This window comes from Hemicordylus capensis, chromosome 3 (genome assembly GCF_027244095.1).
Source record: "Hemicordylus capensis ecotype Gifberg chromosome 3, rHemCap1.1.pri, whole genome shotgun sequence".
NCBI lineage: Eukaryota > Metazoa > Chordata > Lepidosauria > Squamata > Cordylidae > Hemicordylus > Hemicordylus capensis.
The window spans coordinates 104637823-104658735 of record NC_069659.1 but is presented as its reverse complement, the minus strand read 5'-3'; the positions used below and the strand labels follow the sequence as shown (position 1 = coordinate 104658735).

Genomic DNA, 20913 nt, shown 5'->3' with positions numbered 1-20913 from the left:
GCTCCCAATCTGGATGTGACCCTTTCTGCTACTTCTACTAAGTACTGCAAAGTTGAGGTGACTGTAAGTCCCATTGGTACTGTGGAGGGGGTAAGCTTCACAGAGACCAATAGGATTTTGGCCACTCGTGATACTACTACTACTACAAATCTTTATATACCACTTTTCAACAAAAGTTATCAGAGTGGTTAATATAGAAAAATATGTACCATCAGTGGCAGAGGGAGGCTGGTGGTGGCCTGTTTTCGGCCGCTGCCGCAACTCCCTGGCCCCACGCCCATCTCTGAGTTCAGATGCACATCCTCCACATCTAGCCACATCCTCCACATCTGACATGAGATGCAGGGCTGTGGTCTCCCTCCCAATGCATGCTGTCCCTCCTGCGTGGCCCTGCTTGAGAGGGAGATTGACCCACGCTGCACTGGGCAGTGTGGGTCAGAGCGACTCTCCCTGCCTTTCAAGGCAGGGAGAGCCATTCCGGTCGCACTGCCAACTCAAGTCCCAAACGGGGGCCATGCAGCCCTGTTTGGGAGCAAAATAATGCCCCCGTGTCTGATGTCAGATGCAGAGGGATGTGTCTGGGACTGTGAGGCATGACCCCTGGGGACAGCGGCCCAAGTTCTTTGAACCCATTCGCCCAATGGTAGCTCCACCCATGCGTACCATCATGATGCCCCCTTCAGGGGAGCCTCATCTAATCCTAAAGTACTCCTCAAAACTTGGTTTCTAATATCAGACTTCAAGGGGAACCCAGTAGGTGCAAAATATATGAGAGGTAAACTAGCATTTTGCATTTATTTGTACTGATACTGCCATTAATCCTCAACATGGCCAGAAGAGGAATTCAAATGAGTAAAGCAGATTTGATCTTTCTTTTTCTACAGTGTTTGTAGGCATAAATATAACAGGTGTTTGAGGGTTAAGAGGAGGAAACAATACCAAAACAAGGTGAGATAGACACAGCCAGACAAAGATTTTGTGGCTAAATAATACAAGACTGACATGAAGAAAGGAATTTATTTGTGAAACAAACTTACAAGAAGTTCAGATGTATGAAAGGAAAATCTTTCAAACAAGTTCTTTCTCCTGCTACAAGCCCCTTGATTTCAAGAAAACACGAGAGAGTCACTATCCCACTGCAATACGGTAAACACAGCTGTAATACAATCTTCGTTCTATTGAATAAAGGTCAAATCACAGACACTTTTGTTGCTTGCTCTCATTGATGTGGCTGTGATTACTAATCTTTACATGATACATGGAGAGCTTTAAGAACAAGAAAAAGACAGCCACACAGATGCAACAAACAAGGAGAGATAAGATGTCTGATAGATGAAATTAAACCTCCAGGTCTTCTGCAAATTGAAAGAAAAGTGAACCTTACCTAGAGACATCAAAGAAAATTGTTATACCTCACAAGGGAAGGGACCCATTTCCTACCTGACAAACACACAAATATGGTTTTCCCTAGCAATTCCAGGGTGAGGTCACACATATCTGTAGAAAGATACTATCACTTGATATTGTAAAAATGCCTTATCTAAAGTAACCCCAGAGGACAAAGTGTCAGGAACTGCTAGGCCTAAACTGGAAGCCCTGTGAGACAGACACTGTCTCCCTGCATCACTGGGGCTGCAAGTCAAAGCAAGGAACTACAGACAATTTTAGCTGGAGCATTTAAAGGCAACCCATAATCCTCTTGGCCTGGGAAGTCAAGTAACATCAGAGTGCAAGCTGATGTCACCACCAGTGTTAAGTATCCAGAGTTGATTACTTTCCATAAATATGGCAAGTTCTTGCTGAAGCCAATAGTCTACCAGATTACTAGCCTTCAATCTGAAGTTGGCCTTAAGTCGTTAAGTCTGCCTGACATTAACCTCTAACCACCTGCCTTTGCGCTTATCTGCTTCTTACTTGGCTACCATCAGGAACAAGGGCTTGATTTACAGGATCATTATAATTATGTACTTGGCAGTATAGATGGCGGGGGCGGGAGGGAGGTGTTTTATGTTTAAATTGCAGTATGACCAACACGGACCATTTTACTAATTCTGAAAATAAAGATGTGTGCCTTTCACAATTAAGGGATGGCAAACAAAAAAGTTGTGGGATGCTGTAAATTCATACTCTTCCCTTAGAGAATTTCTCGTATGACACAAAAGCACTTTTTGTTTTTATAGTGTCCATAGTGGGTAAGTTAAAAATCAACAACACAAGCCCCTTAAACAACAATCCATATCTTGCCTCTCCTGAAAGCAAGTTCAATAATTACTACCAAAGTTCTTTTTTCTATGGAAGCTTTCATACACACAATTCTATTTTGCACACTATTCTACATCCAGTACTGTCCCACACAACTGGGATATCAGATGTGTCCACACCATTGCAGTATTGACACATATGGTGACGAGTGTGAAGAAATCACTTGAGAACAATTATTTTCATTGGAAGGAATCTGACATTTATCTTAGAATTTTAGTTTCTCCTTAGAGGAACCTTGAAATTATCTTTTGAATTTCACATTGATGGAATTTTGGTGCCAAACCCATGTAACAATTGTAACCTGCCACATATGTACATGGAAATTAGCTGTCCCATGACTACTAGTGTAGGACTTTCACATTCAGCACTTGTAGCAATAGTAGTGGTGAAAATAGAGACTACTTTGTGCAGGGATCCTCAACGTTGGGCCCCCAGATGTTCTTGGACTTCAACTCCCAGAATCCCCAGCAAAAGGCCACTGGGCCTGGGGATTATGGGAGTTGAAGTCCAAGAACATCTGGGGGCCCAACGTTGAGGATACCTGACTTTTTGTATTATTTTTATCCAACAAATCTGCATTTGACCAGAATTTGCCTTTGCTGTTTGTTTACACTGTCCCTCAAAACCTCAGGGTCTGACAGAATGAGGAAGTTCTGTGACCCTATCAAAAATTAAGATTAATTCTATATTCCGTACTTTATCATAAAACTATTTCTGATTTTTTCACACTTTTAAGATGAATGGGTTATAAAAAAAATTCCCTTTTCTTATGCCAACAGTCCTAACTCATTTATCAACTGTTTTATGTAGGTTAAGTAAGAGACAGCTAATTAGTCCAAGGCCAATTAGTGGGAAAACTGTGTAATGTGTGAAAAAAAATAAAATTCTGTACTGTTTCTGTTATAACATGAGAATCTGAATATAGGTCTCTAATTCCCAGCTCAATCTTCAACTCCACACTGGCAAAATGAGAAGAAAATTCTAGCAAATGGATGGCCAACCTGAGACTCTTCAGCTGTTGTTTGACTACAACTCCCATAAGCCTTGGTTACTGAGTGCTGTGGCTGGGGATGATGGGAGTTGTAGTCCAATATCAACTGGGCAGTCTCAGGACTGTTTTAGTCCTATTCCAAATGAAAGGGTATTTTCCTCTCCTGGCACTTCTATCATGCTGGGAATTAATTCAGAACGTTTGATAAATGTTCAGCTCATTAGGTTGGCATTTTTATTAAAAATTACTTGCAACGGATGCTTAGAATTTATGAAACAAAGAAATTACATTGTGCTGAGCTCAACAAAGCTCTTCAGTCAGTCTTAATAAAAAAAGGCTCACAAATATATCTGTGTTGTATGTTCTTGCAGTATGTTACATTTATTACATGTAAATGTAAACCACTCTGAGCCATTTTTGGAAGGGTAGTATAGAAATCAAATAAATAAATAAATGGGGGGGAAATCTGTCCTCTACTATTAATCTGTCCTCTATTATTAATCTGCCCAGATTAATAATGCTATATGTAAAAATGTGCTTAGGACAAAGGGAAACTTGCAGCATAATACACATGCTTTCTGTGTGTAACAACTAAATTGTGGTACAAATTCTTCAGAAAATCATTTCAGAAATAGTTTTACTTGCCAAAAATAACAGCTGCTAACTGTAGGGCCAATGTAGGAGCTGGCCAGCTCAGGTGCTAGCCAAGGATCCAGGGCCATCAAAGGGCCTATAGACCCAAGGCCCTGGTGGCAGGGGATGGCTGGTGAGAAGTATCTAATTCTACTGCCAAGGTAAGCTTCATCCATACCATACCCAATGGATAAATGGGTCTTGTTTGAAATGGTCTCTGGCAGCCATGTTGGCAACTGCTATTTTCCTTTAACTATAATGCAATGCTCCCATCACTGTGTCCTGTGATTTGCGAGGTGAGGGGCAGAGGTTAAAAAAGATACAAACCACCAGTATGGCTGTTCCACCTATGCTCTGCTAACAAGCCTCATGAATGCACTTGGCTGAGGGCCCTCATGAACCTGAAGCTGTTATGGATTTGACACTCAAGGCACAACCACATTTCCTTTTAAAACATATGCAGTAAAAACCGTGTCTGATATTCCATTCAGCTGGAGGGCAATTGAGAGGCTGTCACATGGCGTGGCAACTTAAAGCCACTTTCAGGCACTTGTACAGCACTATTTCCATTGGAAGAAGTTTAATAGGATTTCCTTGTACATATGATTAAACTTGCAGGTTCAGTTATTCAGGACTTGAGTGTTGCATAGGATTGTAACAGAATTATGATGTTTCTCACATGCAGCCTAGCCCAGGCTAGGGAAGCCCAGCCTAAATTAGGCTGCATGTGATAACTGATGGGATCAGACTCGATCACAGCAGGGCAGCGCCACCTAGCTGTGGCACCACCCAGCTTTTTATCCCAGCTCTTAACCAGGGTTAAGGGCATGAGTGTGCTATTAACCCCAGCTCTGGGATCGTGTGTTCAACCAGGCTGCATTCAGCCCAAGCGGACACAGAGATGGGCCTAGAGAGCCCGTCTCCTGGGGGATCCTGTCAATACTCCATGCTCATGATGCAGTGCATTGTGGGATATCCAGATGCTGGGATGCATCATCCCAGCCTCCGGAGCTCCATGCTGCATGGCACAGCATGTATCACCTGGGAGTATGCTCTGCTCTCCCAGCACTATTTCTGCAGTCGTTTGGAAGGTGAGTTGGACCAGCCTAAGCCCCTGCCCCCCAAGATCGTGTAAATGGCCCCAATGTATTTTTGAAACCAGATTTCAGATTACTAGGGCATTAGCTGATTATGTCATTGATAAAATTATTCATAATTTGAAAGTACAGTTTACATGCAACACTCATTTGGGCAGCATGGGCCAATGAACATTGGATGACATATTTCTGTGAATTCAACAGTAAACTTCTTTGGAATCTTGGGGTAGGGGGTAGGTACATATATTGTGGTCTTCTTCTTCTACTACTACTTTTTAATGGGATGTGCAAAATGTTTTGTGCCCAAAACAGGCAGTTTGAGTATTTTGAGGTTGTGTTCAAAACAGACCCCTAAAATAAAGGGCCTGTTTTGAGCTCAAAATGGAACATCTCCATTTCAACTCAAAATGTTTCAAGTGCCATTTGGGCAGGCTATTTTCCTCTTTCTGATTGGTTTTATGGCACTGGCTTCCGATTGGCTTATGATCTCCTTGCTTCTTGGTTGGCTTGTTAGCATCCAAATCAAATGTAGTCATGGGCAACTATGCCCCAGTTGCCTGGGGAGTGGGGGGAGGGAAGGACACCTTTAGGGGGAATTTCAACATGTGTTCAAAGGGATTGGGAGTCAGAGATCCTTCATGCCTCTCTTGAAGGATACATCAGGACAGAAGGAAGATTGGTTTGATTTTGTGTTTTTCTTTCTCAGCACTAATATGCGGTGCTATTGCTGCTATAACGATCTGGTTTTGCTAGATCTCAGATTGACAAAGGGTGAACAAAAAGAAGGGAATTTCAAAATGTATTCAAAGGGACTGGGAGGCAGAGAAAAGAGAGCCCTTACATCAGGAGAGGAGGAAGGACTCAAGGAAGTTTTGATTTTCATTTCTTAGCACTGAGTATAATGCTGTACTAATGCTGCTATAACTATCTGGTTCTGCTTGATCTCAGATTGACAAAGAGGGAACAAAAAAGGAGAGAATTTCAAAATGTATTCTGGAAGGCAGAGAAAGGAGAGCCTTTACATCAGGAGGAGGAGGAAGGAATCAAGCAAGGTTTGATTTTGTGGTTTTCTTTTCTCAGCACTGAGTATAATGCTGTGATATTGCTGCTAAAACTATCTGGTTGTGCTGGATCTAACAAAGCAGGAACAAAAAGGAGGGAATTTCAAAATGTATTCAAAGGGACTGGGAGGCAGAGAGAGGAATCAAGAAAGGTTTGACTTTTGTGGTTTTCTTTTCTCAGCACTGAATATAATATGCCTTTTGTGCTATTGCTGCTATGACTATCTGTTTTGCTGGACCTCAGACTGACAAAGGGGAAGCCTGCCTGCCTGGAATAGTGATGCCTGCCTGACTTTATTGAGTTGTGGTTTGTTTTGTTTGTGAGATAGTGTTGTGGTGAGAAATGGACAGTGTGTATGTGTAATATTTCTTGTTGATTGCTGTGATGAGTTCCACATCTTGCCTTGAGACTAACTGTGCTTCACTCACTGCTCTGGTCTGCTCTGCAATCTGCATTGCAAAGTGTACTCAGTTAAAATGTGGCTGAAATAGCTCTAGTTGAGCATATGGCTATGCTTGCTGCTAAGGGTGCTGCTGTGGCAGCTGTTGCAATGCTAGGAATGTAAGGAGCCATAATTGTGAGAGAAAGAGCAACTTGTGCCAATGATGTTACTACAGTGCAGGCACCATGACTGGCAGTGGATTCTGGGTCAGTGATTCTTTTTTGGCCATTTTTGGACTGTCTTTTAAATGTGTGTTCTGTAACAGGAGGGACAAATTCCCTTTTACTGTGTGCTTCTGCAGTGTTTTTCAAGGCAGAGTTGCAAAATTGTGCATTCCGCTTGTATATCAAAGTGGGTTGTGTGATAGGGCATGATGGGTGCTATTTACCACCCTGCCCACAAAAGAAATGGACAAGGAGGTAATTCTCATTTTTTAACCTTTCCCTATAAGATCGGGGTGGGTTGGGTGGTAGGTTGGATGGTAGGTAACATCAGGGGCATAGAGGCATAGCAAGGTTGGAGTGGGCCCAGAGACAAGATTTTAAAATGCCACCCCCTTACTGAAGCTCAGCTCATGAAGTATAGAAATCTTAAATGAGGCTGAATAGTGGTAACAAAAAGCATAGTAAAATTTATATAGATATGTGTGTGTGTGTGTGTGTGCGCGCGCGCGCCACAATAGAACATCATCCTAAATTATTTTTTAAAAGGTTTTGTAAATTGTGGATGATGCAAGTCATTTAATGGTACTAGAGAAAGACATGCTGTTCTGGTAGCTCCAGCTCTTAACACTCACATCAGTTTTGGAGGATGAATACAACTGAAGGAAGCCCAGGCGGGTGTGCAGCTGGGGGAGTCAGTCATCTGACTTGCCTCTAGGGGCCCCCCAAGGCAGTGGGGGGCCCCAGATAACTGTCTCCACTTGCCCTATTATAGTTACGCCCCTAGGTAGAGCCCATCATGCCCTACCATCCAACCCATGGCATGCTTCAAGTTCCCCATTGTTCCCTATGGCTGAAATACTCAAAATATTTCTAGTCTGTTTTGTTGAAACAGCCAGCTCTGCCACTGTTTCTTGAAATGTTTCTAGCATTTTGTGTTTTGTTTTGAGTTCGAAACAAAACACAAAATCCATATCATTCACACCCCTATTTTAAAAGCAACCTAATTCTGGACCATCCCGATTTTTTCATACTATGGAAATGAAGTACTCTATATTTCTCTCCTCACCTTCTAATGGTGCCCTGTATCTGTAGAATAAATGAAACTGTGTTTGAAACAGAATTAATTTTCTTTCCCTGAAATTAAAGAGAAACTAGTCATATTCATTTATATGCCCGTTACTATTCAATTAAGCCTCTGAAGTTAAAAGTTAAACTGCTTCTATTTGGCATAATTAAGAAACGTATTCAGTCGAACTTGCATTCATTTTAATTAGACAATCCATCTTAATAGCACATTTAATACTGTTGTACTAGAAGAAAATGATATTACAAACTAGATCTTTTCCAGTTTCAGTATGTTCTATTTTTAATAAGAACAATATTAGATTAAAAGCTGATGACTTCAGAAACATGATATTGTTATAAGTTTGGCTGTACTGATTACTGGGAATTGGCCTATCACTGAGCAACTAATGGGTGGTCATGCACTTAACACAACATTACGAATGTTCCTTGATTGTTAGAAATCTCTCTCCCCCTCCTTTTGGAAGATGACACCTGTTAACTAGTGGGAGGAGCAGAATAATAGTTTGAATTTAACAGACATACACACAATTGAGAGGTTGGGTGTTTTTAGCTAGTTGGCTAAAACTTGTACTCTTGAGGAACCTGATGCAGAATTAGCGGACATTTTACCTGTTTTTAGAATACTATTTGCTTATTTCGAGAGCAAAGATATGTGTCAAATGTTCTGCTCCATCCCAAAACAACGAAATCCTGTAGGTTTGCTCCTAGAACTTTCACCACCTGGAGAAGTAAAAAGTGCTAAACAGCGAGCAAATGGTACAACCCAGTTGCACTCATGAATAGATATCCTGACATTCTCTCAGAGTATTCCTTAGTTGTATATGGTGGCTGTTCACCCTAATGGTCCCCAACCACACACTCTGAATACTTGTTGAGACAAGTATTTGATGGGCATGTTTAGGGCCATTTGGAAGAATAGTATCCCACCTCAAAAGATTAAGTGATGCAACAGGAGGGTACTGGGATGTCCATGGTTGACATCCTGATGGGCACATGTTCAGCATACCCTTTCTTATTCATATGTGCTGCCAAGCTGTATGGTTTGAACGAGCCCAGTAAATGCAGAAAGGGCTGTTGATTCCGAACTGCAATGCATCTGGTTAAATCCTCATATACACAGCCTAAAAAAGCCCTGTAATGATGCATGAAATGGTTAACACATTCTATAAAATTATTCCATCAGATTTAGCAAAGATGACATCATTTATTCTAGATTCCTGACAGCCCATTCTAATAGGTGTATGCAAAAGTCTGCATTTTATATAGGTGCACAGTTGGTTTCTATCTCATTCCTAGCTTGGATTGAAAAGAGTTACTTTTATGAAAACTCTCACTGAGAGACACAGGCCTATATCCAAACTAGTGTGCTAGTGGAAAACAGTCATTCTAGTAAAAAAGACATCACGTAATGACATTGCAGAAAGAAAGGAACCTCTGTTCCAGACCAGATTGTGCACTAATGGAAGATGTTGACAACCCCTTGCACAATCTCATCTCTGACCTGGAGAAGTTCTTTCATTAGTGGTTGCATAATATTGCAGAGCATTGCCATGTTGCGCAAGCACTAATGGAACCTATTTGGCAGCTAAGCAGGAACAGGCCTTCTCTGTTGCTGCCCCTGGAATCTGGAATGTGCTGCCCGTTGAAATAAGAGCCTCCCCATCTCTGGCAACTTTTAGAAAGGCACTGAAGACACATTTATTCACCCAGGCTTTTAATTAGATGTATGGTTTAAATTTTTAATGCTGGTTTTAAATGATTTAAAGGTTAATGTTTTTAATGTTTAAATGATTTTAACTGTTAAACTGATTGTAATTGTTTTTATTTGTTGTAAACCGCCCTGAGCCATTTTGGAGGGGCGGTATATAAATCAAATAAATAAAAATAAATAAATAATGGAAGACCTTCTCCAGGACAGAGATGAGATTGTGCTCTGAGTTGCCTGAAGGTATGTATCCTCTCGTATATGCTACCACAACACTAGTCCGGAAGTAGCTATTATATATTAATATATGTGTAATAGACTTGTGCTCGACAAGTCTGCTATTCATCCATTCAGATCAGATAAAATAAATGAATATATAAAAGCAAACCAATACAATCAGCAATAAAGAGGAGGCTCCAAGAGCTATTAGATCACTAATCAGATTGTTAACTTTGTTTCTCTGAGCAGCAGACTAATGCCATGTCACAAACTGCTTTTGAAACTCCCCTCAGACACAGGTTCAAAGGCTGTTTGCCATACCTGCTATCATCTAGTGGGTGGAGGGGAGGTGTTGTCACACACACCCAAAGCCCCTTTATTCATTCATTCATTCATTCGATTTCTGTACCGCCCTTCCAAAAATGGCTCAGGGCGGTTCACACAGAGAAATAACAAACAAATAAGATGGAACCCTGTCCCTGAAGGGCTCACAATCTAAAAAGAAACATAAGATAGACATCAGCAACAGTCACTGGAGGTACTGTGCTGGGGGTGGATAGGGCCAGTTACTCTCCCCCTGCTAAATAAAGAGAATCACCATGTTAAAAGGTGCCTCTTTGCCAAGTTAGCAGGGGTGCTAAATTTATTTATGTATTTATTTAATGATGTAATATACTGCCCAACCCACAGACTTGGGGCAGAGTACAAAGCAAGAAAAGCATCTGAGATTTTTTATTTTTTTTTAACAAAAAAGCCAGTTAAAGGTTAAATGCCTGGCAGAAAAGAAATTTCTTAAATAAGTCTGAAAGACTGAAAGGGAGGAGGCGGACCAAATCTGATGGGGTGGGTTGAGGTGGGAAGAGAATTCCAAAGTGAAGGGGCGGCCACAGAAAAATCCCTGCCATGGGCCCTAGTACTATGGATCTCTCTGAGACCAGGGACCGAAAAAAGGGCAACCTGAAAAGATCTCACAGGACGGGACAGGACTGGCTGGGAAAGGCGGTCCTGAAGGTAAACAGGCGCTAAGCTCTGAGGGGTTTAAAAGTAAGAACCAGCACCTTGAATTGGACACGGAAGCAAATAGGTAACCAGTGCAGTGACTGCAGAAGAGGTGTCACACTATCATATCATCGAGCGCCCATAAGCAGGCGGGCCGTCACATTCTGGACCAACTGAAGCTTCCAGGTCATCTTTAAAGGCAACCTCAGGTAGAGCGCATTATAGTAGTTCAATGAGGGCATGAGTTACCATTGCCAGGGCCTGCCGGTTGAGATAGGGCTGCAACTTGCAGACCAGCTGAAGCTGGGCAAAGGCACCTCTGGCCACAACCTCCACATGCTGCTCAAGCAGGAGCCGAGATTCCAAGAGGACCCCCAAGTCGCAGACCATTTCCTTCAGGGGCAGCGCAACCCCATCCAGGAAGAGCCTCAGACTTGGCAATTGGCCAGATCGAGAAGTAAGCAAAAGCAACGCAGTCTTAGAGGGATTAAGTCAGAGCTTGTTTTGACCCATCCAGATCGTGACAGCCTCCAGACACTGGTCAGTCACAGAAATGGCACCTCCGGAATGGCCCGGGGTGGCAATATACAGCTGAATATCATCAGCCTATTGATGGAATCTCACCCCAAACCAGCGGATGACCGGCCTCAGCAGTTTCATGTAGATGTTAAAAAGAATGGGTGCAAGAACTGAGCCCTGAGGCACTCCACAAAGGAGTGGCCACAGGACAGAGCACTCACCACCAATACACATCGACTGAAAGTCCCCACTAAGGAAGGACCTGAACCACTGCAAAATAGTTCCCCTTTATACGCATGAAACACGTTGCTTTATTATTTATTTAAACAGTTTTATGCTGATTTCCCACAATGATTCATTGGTGTCATGTCTGCACCAATTATGCACCTGGGACAGGTGCGTAACGAGTCAGCCCACCAGGCAATGTGGAGGCAAGAAGCACCTTTCAGGGGCAGAACTAATCCAGGGTAAAATACAAGCAGGAGGTCAAAAGCCAGGGAATCAGTCCAACATGGCTGAACCAAGACGGAGTCAAACACAACAGGAGGTGAGAAGTCACAAAAACACAAATCCAAGAAACTAGGAACCATAGCATGCCCACAACTAAGTTGCTTCAGCAAAAGGTGCAGGCAAACTGAATCCTTAAGCAGAGAATCAGAAATGCAGCTCAGCCTGAGCCTGGAATCTTGCAGGTCTTAAAGGGCCTGCTCCATTTCCCAGGTACTGGCTATGGTGGAGCTGTGGAGCTGCTGGTGGGGATTGAGGTGTCTCTGCTTCATCTGAGTTAGAGGACAGGGGTAAGGGATTGTCAAAGGTCATCAGGTACAGGGGTTTCTGATGTTGGAGATGGAGATCCCTCAAATCCCACATCACCCAGCGAGTCATCCGTGTCAGGGTCAGAGTCCATAACCATCTCATCCTGAGAATCTTCAGGCTCTAATTGTTCATGACACTTAGACCCTGAGCACAAAGATTTATCTGATTTTTATGTGCTACAGAGATCTTTACATTATATAACTTTTTCAGGTCACCTGGTGACCTGTACAACTCAGATTCTCTATCCAGTGAGAAATTGAATAAATTCAAATGGATAATAGAATTGTTGAGTAAAGGTCTATTACACATACATGAATATATACAATAAATATTAAACAGATGTAGTTCGATATGTTTCTGTTTACTTTGCAATGAATATATTCATCACCTATTTCACTACCGTGTTTACGCACCATATTTCTCCTCCTTTGGAATATGCTAAACAAATTGAGAAGTGTTAGCACACTATAAGGGATAAGCAAAACAAATCGGGAAGAATTTATAATTACCCTAGTTCTGTCACTGCACTATGCAATGGCATATCTCCACTAAAGGAAAATGAGAGAACAAAGAGAGCCAACAGTGTCAGCGGAGGACTTGTTATAACTTCAGTATGGCAAGTATTTTAGTTATTATATTAAAATTAACAGCCAATATCAGTGGAGTTATAGGAGCAGTGAACAGAGCATATATTTGAATCATGAAGTCTGATTGTAGTACCACAAATACTATAACAAACCTCAAGTACTGCAACATAACTCAAACTTTTAAAATCTCACAGCTTCTTGTTCCCCCAAACAGCCCCATTTTGGTGTAAAATATCTTATTTTGTGACTCTCATGTAGGCAGATGCTAGTGCCTTCTTGAAGTGACTTGCTTTGATGGCAGGAACCAAATCAGAATAGAGATAGCTTGGCCAGGCACCTGAGCACCTAGGACAATTCTGGGCAGGCCAATTCCATATCTATCTATCTATCTATAATCTGTTCTGGCTTCTACTATCCCACATATCAAGCCTCTTTGACCCTCTTTAGAAATCAACCTGGGAACCCATCTACCCCTCTTTCTTACTTGGGAAAACTCTCTCTTCAGGAGACACCCCAGCTTTTTCCTTCAGCCATCTGTGTCTGGTCGCTTTTACTAAAACTGCCTTGGATCTAGAGCAGGGATTCTCAACGTGTGGGTCCCCAGATGTAATTGGACTTCAACTCCCATAACATCTGGGGACCCACACGTTGAGAAACCCTGATCTAGAGTATCAGTGTGCTTGAAAGAATAGATTTGCAACCATGCCCCTACCCTTGAACAAATTTCTCCTGGAACTCCTGAAGCAGGTGTCCAAGTTTGCCTCTCCGGAGGAAAAAGTTGTATGTTACAACTGGAAAAAAAAAATTAGCTGCCTATTTGTGAGACTAACCTTGCTTTCTACGGAGACTCTAAATTCCTCTGTGGGCAAGAAGAAGCCAACAGGATTTCAAGACAACTTTTTGCCAAGGCATGGGCGACAGCAAATAGCTCAGTGATCCATGGGGTGCTGCTGTTAAGCAACAAGAGAGTCCTAGACAGACAGATATCTTCCAGGAGAACTTCGCTTTCCAATAGGTTCTTACACACGCACAGGATCTACTCACTTGTAAGTGTAAAGCCATTATTTGTGGTTTTATTAGTTTGCCACTTTGAGCAGATAAAGTAAGACAACATTTACAATCGCAGGGCACTGATATGAGGTGAAGGTAGCCTTGTACAGCTAACTTCTCACTGTTTAAAGGTCTACATATTGGCTATGTGAATAAGTGTTCATGATTCCATATTTTTTAAACCCTCTAAAACCAGCTCCAAAATTGCCCTGACTGTTGGAGAGGGAGTGGAGAGGTGTGTGTGTTTGTCTTTTACAGCAGTACTACCTATATTCTTATAAACTAGTTTTGGTTTTCCCCAGACACTGCTTAAAGCACTAGAAAAACCTGAAAAACATTTGTCCAGATGAGACAGAAAAAAGGAATGTGTGTTACTCATGGGCAATGACAACAATAATACATCTAAATTTTCTAGAAGAAGAAGAAGGTGGTGGTTTTGTTGATACATTCAGGGCCATACTTTGAGAGCTCCTACACAGTTATCTTATATATATTTTAATATAAATAACAGTACCATAACTTCAAACTCCCTTATTTCTACCAGTAGAAATTAACTCATGTATCTCATTCACGGCAGTCTTGTGAATACCGGGAACTTATTTTTAAATGCAGGTTAAATGATATCTGTCCTGTTTGGTGACTGGCAGGCTTTTAGTTTGGTTTTGTTTCCAAAATTATTGTGGTGATTTCATTTCATTTTGTTATTTCTAGCATTTGTATCTTATTGGAAAAAGCATATTCGTCATGTCAATACCAATCCTTCAAGCTGAACTGTGCATTTTTACTAGTGATTTACACTAACATGAGATAAGGATCCTGCCCACACCATTAGGCATCAAAGGAAAAGTGTGATGAAGCATAAATTGATAGCATTAGTCACATTGGCAGGAGCACCTAATTCATTTGATGGATCTCTATGGTTTGTAAAAATGGCAAATGAGCTGCATAAGGTACAGGGCAAAAAAAAAGAGCAAAAGAAAGTAGGAAAAGGATAAGAGCAACAAAACTCTGTCCTAAAAGCCAGAATATACCAAGATCAGCAGTCTCCATTCTATGTCTAGCAAAGGATTTCAGTAAAATAGATTAGAAACAAGTCCCATACCTGCAATTGCAAATGCTATTAATGTCAAATGCCATATTTCTACTGACTTCCATGGCTCCAGATAATTCATCAAATAACTATTTTTGTTGATAAGCTTCACTGAAGTTATTTTAAATTAAAATAAAATCCTTGTGCAGTACTTTGCTTAAATGGCAAGAAATGCAATATTGGCCAGGACCCTAGTCACCTTAAGTGGCGCAGCAGGGAAATGCTTGACTAACAAGCACAAGGTTGCCGGTTTGAATCCCCGCTGGTACTATATTGGGCAGCAGCAATATAGGAAGATGCTGAAAGGCATCTCATACTGCACGGGAGAAGGCAATGATAAACCCCTCCTGTATTCTACCAAAAGAAAACCACAGGGTCCTGTGGATGCCAGGAATCAAAATCAACTTGATGGCACACTTTACCTTTTACCAGGACCCTAAGAGCTTAAGGATGTGCCTGGAAGAGGATTTGTATTCTGTTCCAAGCTCGGAACAGAACACAAATGCCCAGAATGTTCCATCAGAACAACTGGTTGAGCTGGTTGTTCCGACAGTATGAGCTCAGAACATATTGAGTGTTCTGAGCATCATTTTGGACTGTGAGGGTAGTGTCAGGGTGGGCAGCGAGGAGCAGCAGGAGGTATCTTTAAATGTCATTATTTGGTTACTACTTGCACCTGCCAGCCCACGCGAACAACAGTGCCCTACTCGGCATCTCGCGCTGAGGCTGCCCCATCTGAGATGCTCTTCTGGCCTCTGCACATGTGCAGCAGCCATTTGCATGATCAGCGGGGGCTAGCAGGTATGAGCGGTAACCAAGTACTGATTTTTAAAGGGACTCGCCACCCTCACAGGCTTCCTGGCGCTTAGAACACTCAAAACATTCTGAATCAGAACAGGGTTATTTGAGCTCGAAACAGACCCTTCATTTGAAGGGAATTCCCTTTTTAAGCTTGAAACGGTTCATTTTGAGCCAGGACGTTTCACACTCGAAACATTCTGCACATCCCTAAAAGCACTACTTCAGGAATACCTGAATTTTTGGACATCCTCACTGAGATTTTGATATTTTTCTTTTGAATAATAGACTTCTCCCTGCTTTTAACCCATGCCATATCACATAGTGCTTTTGAAAGTTCCCTCAGTTTCACAACTGTAAGCTTTGCTGAGAACCATGGGTAAAGTAAAGTTGTGCCGTTGAGTTGTTATCAACTCCTGGAGATCAAAGAGCCATGTAGCTTTCATTGGTAGAATACAGGAGGGGTTTATCACTGCCATCTCTCACACAGTATGAGATGATGCCTTTCAGCATCTTCCTATATTGCTGCTGCTTGATATAAGTCAGGCATAGTCTGGGAAACATACCAGAGGGGATTCAAACCAGCAACCTCTTGCTCCCTGGGCAAGTTACTTCCCCGCTGCACCATTACGTGGCTCCTGTGAACCATGGGACAACCAATGGCTGTTTTTCAAGAAAAAGAAATTAAGGAACATAGGAAGCTGCCTTATACCATGTGAGACCATTGGTCCATCTAGCTCAGTATTATCTACACCAACTGACAGCAGCTTCTCCAAGGTTGTCGACAGGAGTCCTATCGTTGAGAAACTACAGATTCAGCTCCACGGCATAGTAAGATCATTACTGGGCTGGAAGGACTTTCAAGGCTGCCCAAGCACACCATGCACAAAGGTAGATGGGGATTTGAAGGCCATCTTGGGCAAAGCATTCATCTGCAAGCCCACTTCTGGAAGTATATTAAGCTCAGAGAATTCAGGGCAATTATAGGGATGACAACAAAAACAATATATGCTTCTGAATAGGAGCTTCCTGAATGACAAAGTATTGGGAGAGGGGGTATATGTTAATACTCTAAGGAAAGGGCTATGTGACCTGCATGAGTGAGGCAGTGACAAACAAAACACAAAGGAGATAGGACTCTAGGTATGACAATTCAACAAGTGGCCAGCAGTTTGCTGATTGCATTAAGGTGAAGCTAACCACTCTAATCACAATTCATATTCCCCTTTGCACTAGTGACCACAATTTGGCCACACATTCTCTATTAAAATGCAAGAATACTGAGTGTGTATTTTCTAAAAGAGAAATAAAAACATGAACAGGCAGCCCTCTGTGCCACCCTAAAATATGTCCCTAAGGGTTGCACAGCCCTCAGAGACCTATTTTGGGGTGACACAGAGGCCTTCTGGAAGAAGGGGAGGTCAATATCCCCCCACCATGAGTAGTGGAGCTGCATTAGTCAATTTTGTCCACAGCAGCACTGGAGCATATCCCAGAGCACTGGTGTTTCACTCATTAGGGTGCTAGTCACTAATTTTATTCAGAAAAAATGGTCCTACAGAGTATTTCACTTACACAATAGTACTATCAACTAGGCAATAAACCTACATGCATTTCTAAGCACACTACTGCAAATGTAAAAGCATGGGGGTTCCAAACTGAGCAATCACAAAGCTTACATACACACACACACACACACACACACACACACACACACACACGTGTTAAATTATTTGGATCCATGTTACCCTAATTCAAATGCTACTTCTTCAATGTGAGCTTGAACAAGTCCTAATCTACAAGTAATCACTTGGGAATTCTAACTATAACAGCCACTCACCAAAATTATTACTTGGTAGTTCCCTTTATTAACTAAGAAATTGCCAGCCTATGATGAGGCAAATGTATTGTGCTGGAACATGGCATAACATCAATCAGAACAATCTTTTTGATCACATGAGCAATTTAATTTTCTTTGATACAGATAATAAAAAAGCAGCAGAAGAGATGAAAAGGCAAGTGTTTCAGCACAAAAAGTCCTTTACATTGGAATTGTGGGTTACCACTTTAAAGGCCTCCCATCTTTTTATAGTTTTAATTAGTTCAAATTTATGTATAATAAAAATAAAAATAAAATATGTAGGGTTTTTAATGTCATAGCCAAGTACTTTAAATTCTTTGGGGAACGCTTTTGAGTAATAGACTTGCTATAAATTCAAGCAACTACTCTTCTGCCCTCCCTCTTTAGGATCACACACATTTTGGAACAGCTGTGTCTCAAGAGTTTTGGCAAGTAGTAATTGACTGCCTTTGAATTCATTGCAACGCCTTTCATAATCTGTGGTGTTCAAACTCATGTAAACCAAGCCTTTTCAAAATCATCTATGCAGCTTCTTAACACAACTGCAATTGCTTGTAATTGTTACGATCGATACTCACAACATTCAAGGCAGTATGATTAAACTCTGGTGGCAAAGCCAAAAATAATCACACACTGTACTTTATCCTTGGATGACGATAACACTTTACGGTGCTCCCAGGAATAAGTGCTCCATACTTCACAGTTGTCAGACAAGACAAGACAAGACAATCTCGTTCTTAAAGACCTTGAAGTTGGGTCCCTTCTTTGCAAAGAGTGCCAACTAAAAAGCACTGTAATATTACAGCACCACAACATCACAGCTTCCATCTATATTACACAAAGAAACACAAAAAGAGTAGAACTACCACTAATACCACCAAGCAATAAACAATTTAGAATGTTCTGTGAAAGCTGCAGATCCTGGTTCAGGTTCATTTAGAGCATTTTCAAACAGCATTTTAAAATCTCCTCACCTGAATCAATGCCAAATGCAGAAATGAATCAATGTTTATGAAATTGCAGTAAAGAAGATCTGTTAGTAGGAAGAAGGGGAAAGAAGCCATGTACTTTAACACATGATGCAGAATATCTGATGTTAGGTTTGAAGCATATAATTGATTTTCTTCATCTCAGTTCACCATCAACACATGACATTGGGCTATCCAATCTTGTTTGCACATCAGCTGTGCATGATCTGAGATAATTGATTCAAGGCTGCTACATGTATTCAACTTTCCTTCAATTAATATCATATATCCAATACCACTGTTCTTTAAAAACACACAAAAAAGCTGCTATTGAGTGAATGAAGAAGAAATGCACTCCTTCTAGCCTTTCCCAGATCATCATCAATACATTCTGCAACAGAAAGAAATTTTTCTTTTTTCTAGACAGTAATCCTATTATTCTGGACCAGGAAACCTATCGCCCAAAGGAGTTATCAGTGAATTTACATTAAAGTGGAAAATAAAACCCAGGACTCTAGAATTTCTGTTTTAATATTTATTTATTTGATTTATATACCGCCCTTCCAAAAATGGCTCAGGTTTTAGATTTTTCCACACAATAAGCACAGAACAATTCTGCTTCTTTTTGATTCCCAAACAGAGGCTGTCATGACCAATGTGCTAGGCCTGCTAGCCACCTGCTAGACACCCTCAAGGCACACCTGTTTTTTCAGGATTTCAGCTTAAATTGATTTTAAACTTAATTGATTTAACTTTTCATTCTGTCAAATGTTTTTGTTTTTATTCTGTTTTATATTTGTTGTGTGTTAAACTGCGTGCACCGCCGAGAGATGCAATTACAGGCAGTATATAAATATAACTTATCTGCTTGTACCAAGGCAGAACTACAGCTGTTTCGGTAATGGCCATTGACCATGTGGATGAGTTAATTCACTGTATTTAAAACAAACTGAGGAAGTGCACTTTGTACACTCTAGTCAGAAGAGTCATGGCAGTGCTCAGAGCTAGCAAAGGCCCTCAGGCAGTCAGGTGCAGGAGAATGACCAAGGACTCTTAGTTCCAAGAATGCCCAACACAGCCTTGTGCAGGTCTCCCCACATCAAGTCCACACAAGGAAAGAGACTTCAGCATAAATGGGTCTAGCGTCTGCAATCCAGAGTTCCAATTTATGGATTCCTCAGTCTAGTGATTCAACTAGAGGGGAAAGAGTTTAAAAACACTACAGACAGTTGAGCATGAAGGCTTCTGGATGATAGAGGGCAGTTAGTGCCACCCATCTCCCACAACACAAACTACATCACTGAGGATCAAGGACAAAGGCTTTTTATACAATAATAGAATACAATACAACAAATACTTATATACCACTTTTCAACCAAAGTTCCCAAAGCGGTTTACAGAAATAAATAAATAAATAAATAAATAAATAAATAAATAAATAAATAACTTAAATGGCACCCTGTCCCCAAAGGGCTCACAGTCTAAAAAGAAACATTAGAAAGACACCAGCAACAGCCACTGGGATGCTGTGCAGGGGTTGGATAGAGCCAGTTGCTCTTGCTAAATAAAGAGAATCGCCACTTTAAAACGGTACCTCTTTGCTCAGTTAGCAGGGGATAGGATTCCCCCCTCTGTAAAGTCTAAAAAGGTAGGAAACTTAGAAATAGAACAGGAATAGAACATGGAAATATAAAAGTAAATGTTCCATCATAGGCTCTAGGAGAAGCATTTGAATGGGGCTGTTGCTGTTCAGTGGGATCCCAGAACAAATTGGCTGTTTTGTGCCAAATCTAATTAGTTGCCTGAGCATGATTGCCTAATAAGCTGGGGCTGTTCGAACTCTCAGGAATAATCTTTGGTTTAAGACCACTGGCTTGCTTTGCTTGGAACTCGAGCCTCTTTAACTATGCAAGGAACTGAGGTTGGGTGCTTTACTGTTTCCCAAGTAGCTTTGCACCACTAAGGGCTTCCACTGCAAAAGAGGCTTTGGGAGTGCAGGCGAGCACTCAAGGAGAAGTGTTGCTTGCAATGCTGCACAAAAATGTGTGAGAGAGAATACACAGAGCTGTAGGGCTTGTCCTGCTGATTGCCTGAAGCTGCTGTTTACACTCCATTAGTCATGATGTCAGCAGCCAGTCATTTGTAAAGAGGTGGGGAGGCAAAAGGAAACTAAAATTACACCAGACTGTGAAGAGTATACAGCCCTCTGAACAAGTCTAGAAATCAAAAGATAATGCTGTATCTTCCTGTAAACAAGATTAAATAGTTCAGAACCTCCAGAGTCTGGGGAGAAATTCAAATGGGAAGAATTTCATAAGCATCCCCACTTTGTATAGGTGCCTGTCAATCCTTCATAACTCAGCACTCCTAAGCTTAAAGCTAGCATCAGAAAGAGAGGAATTGGTCTCAAAATCTGCTGTTATCTACCTCTCCTTTTGACCTTAGCAGGCTATAGACTAAACTTGTACAATAAAAGTCTGAAATAATCAAAGGAGCATATAAGTTAAGCATGAGAGAAGGGAAATGTATTTTCAGCTATGACATTAAGGAGAGGGTTCTTAGTG

The 20913-nt window shown here is 41.4% G+C and overlaps 1 protein-coding gene across 17 annotated transcripts in view; it reads right to left on the bottom strand.

Annotated features, from left to right (window-relative positions):
- Positions 1-20913, bottom strand: part of DMD (dystrophin) — a 1901967-nt gene that overhangs the window by 1357933 nt on the left and 523121 nt on the right. Inside the window, exon 1 of one of the 17 annotated variants that reach the window (XM_053308501.1) lies at positions 18356-18469. The exons of the other annotated variants lie outside the window; for them this stretch is intronic. Within the exon in view, the coding sequence (XP_053164476.1) occupies positions 18356-18445 (90 nt within the window). The 5' untranslated portion in view covers positions 18446-18469. Of the gene's footprint in view, positions 1-18355; positions 18470-20913 lie in introns of those variants that run through there. 17 annotated transcript variants of the gene reach the window in all.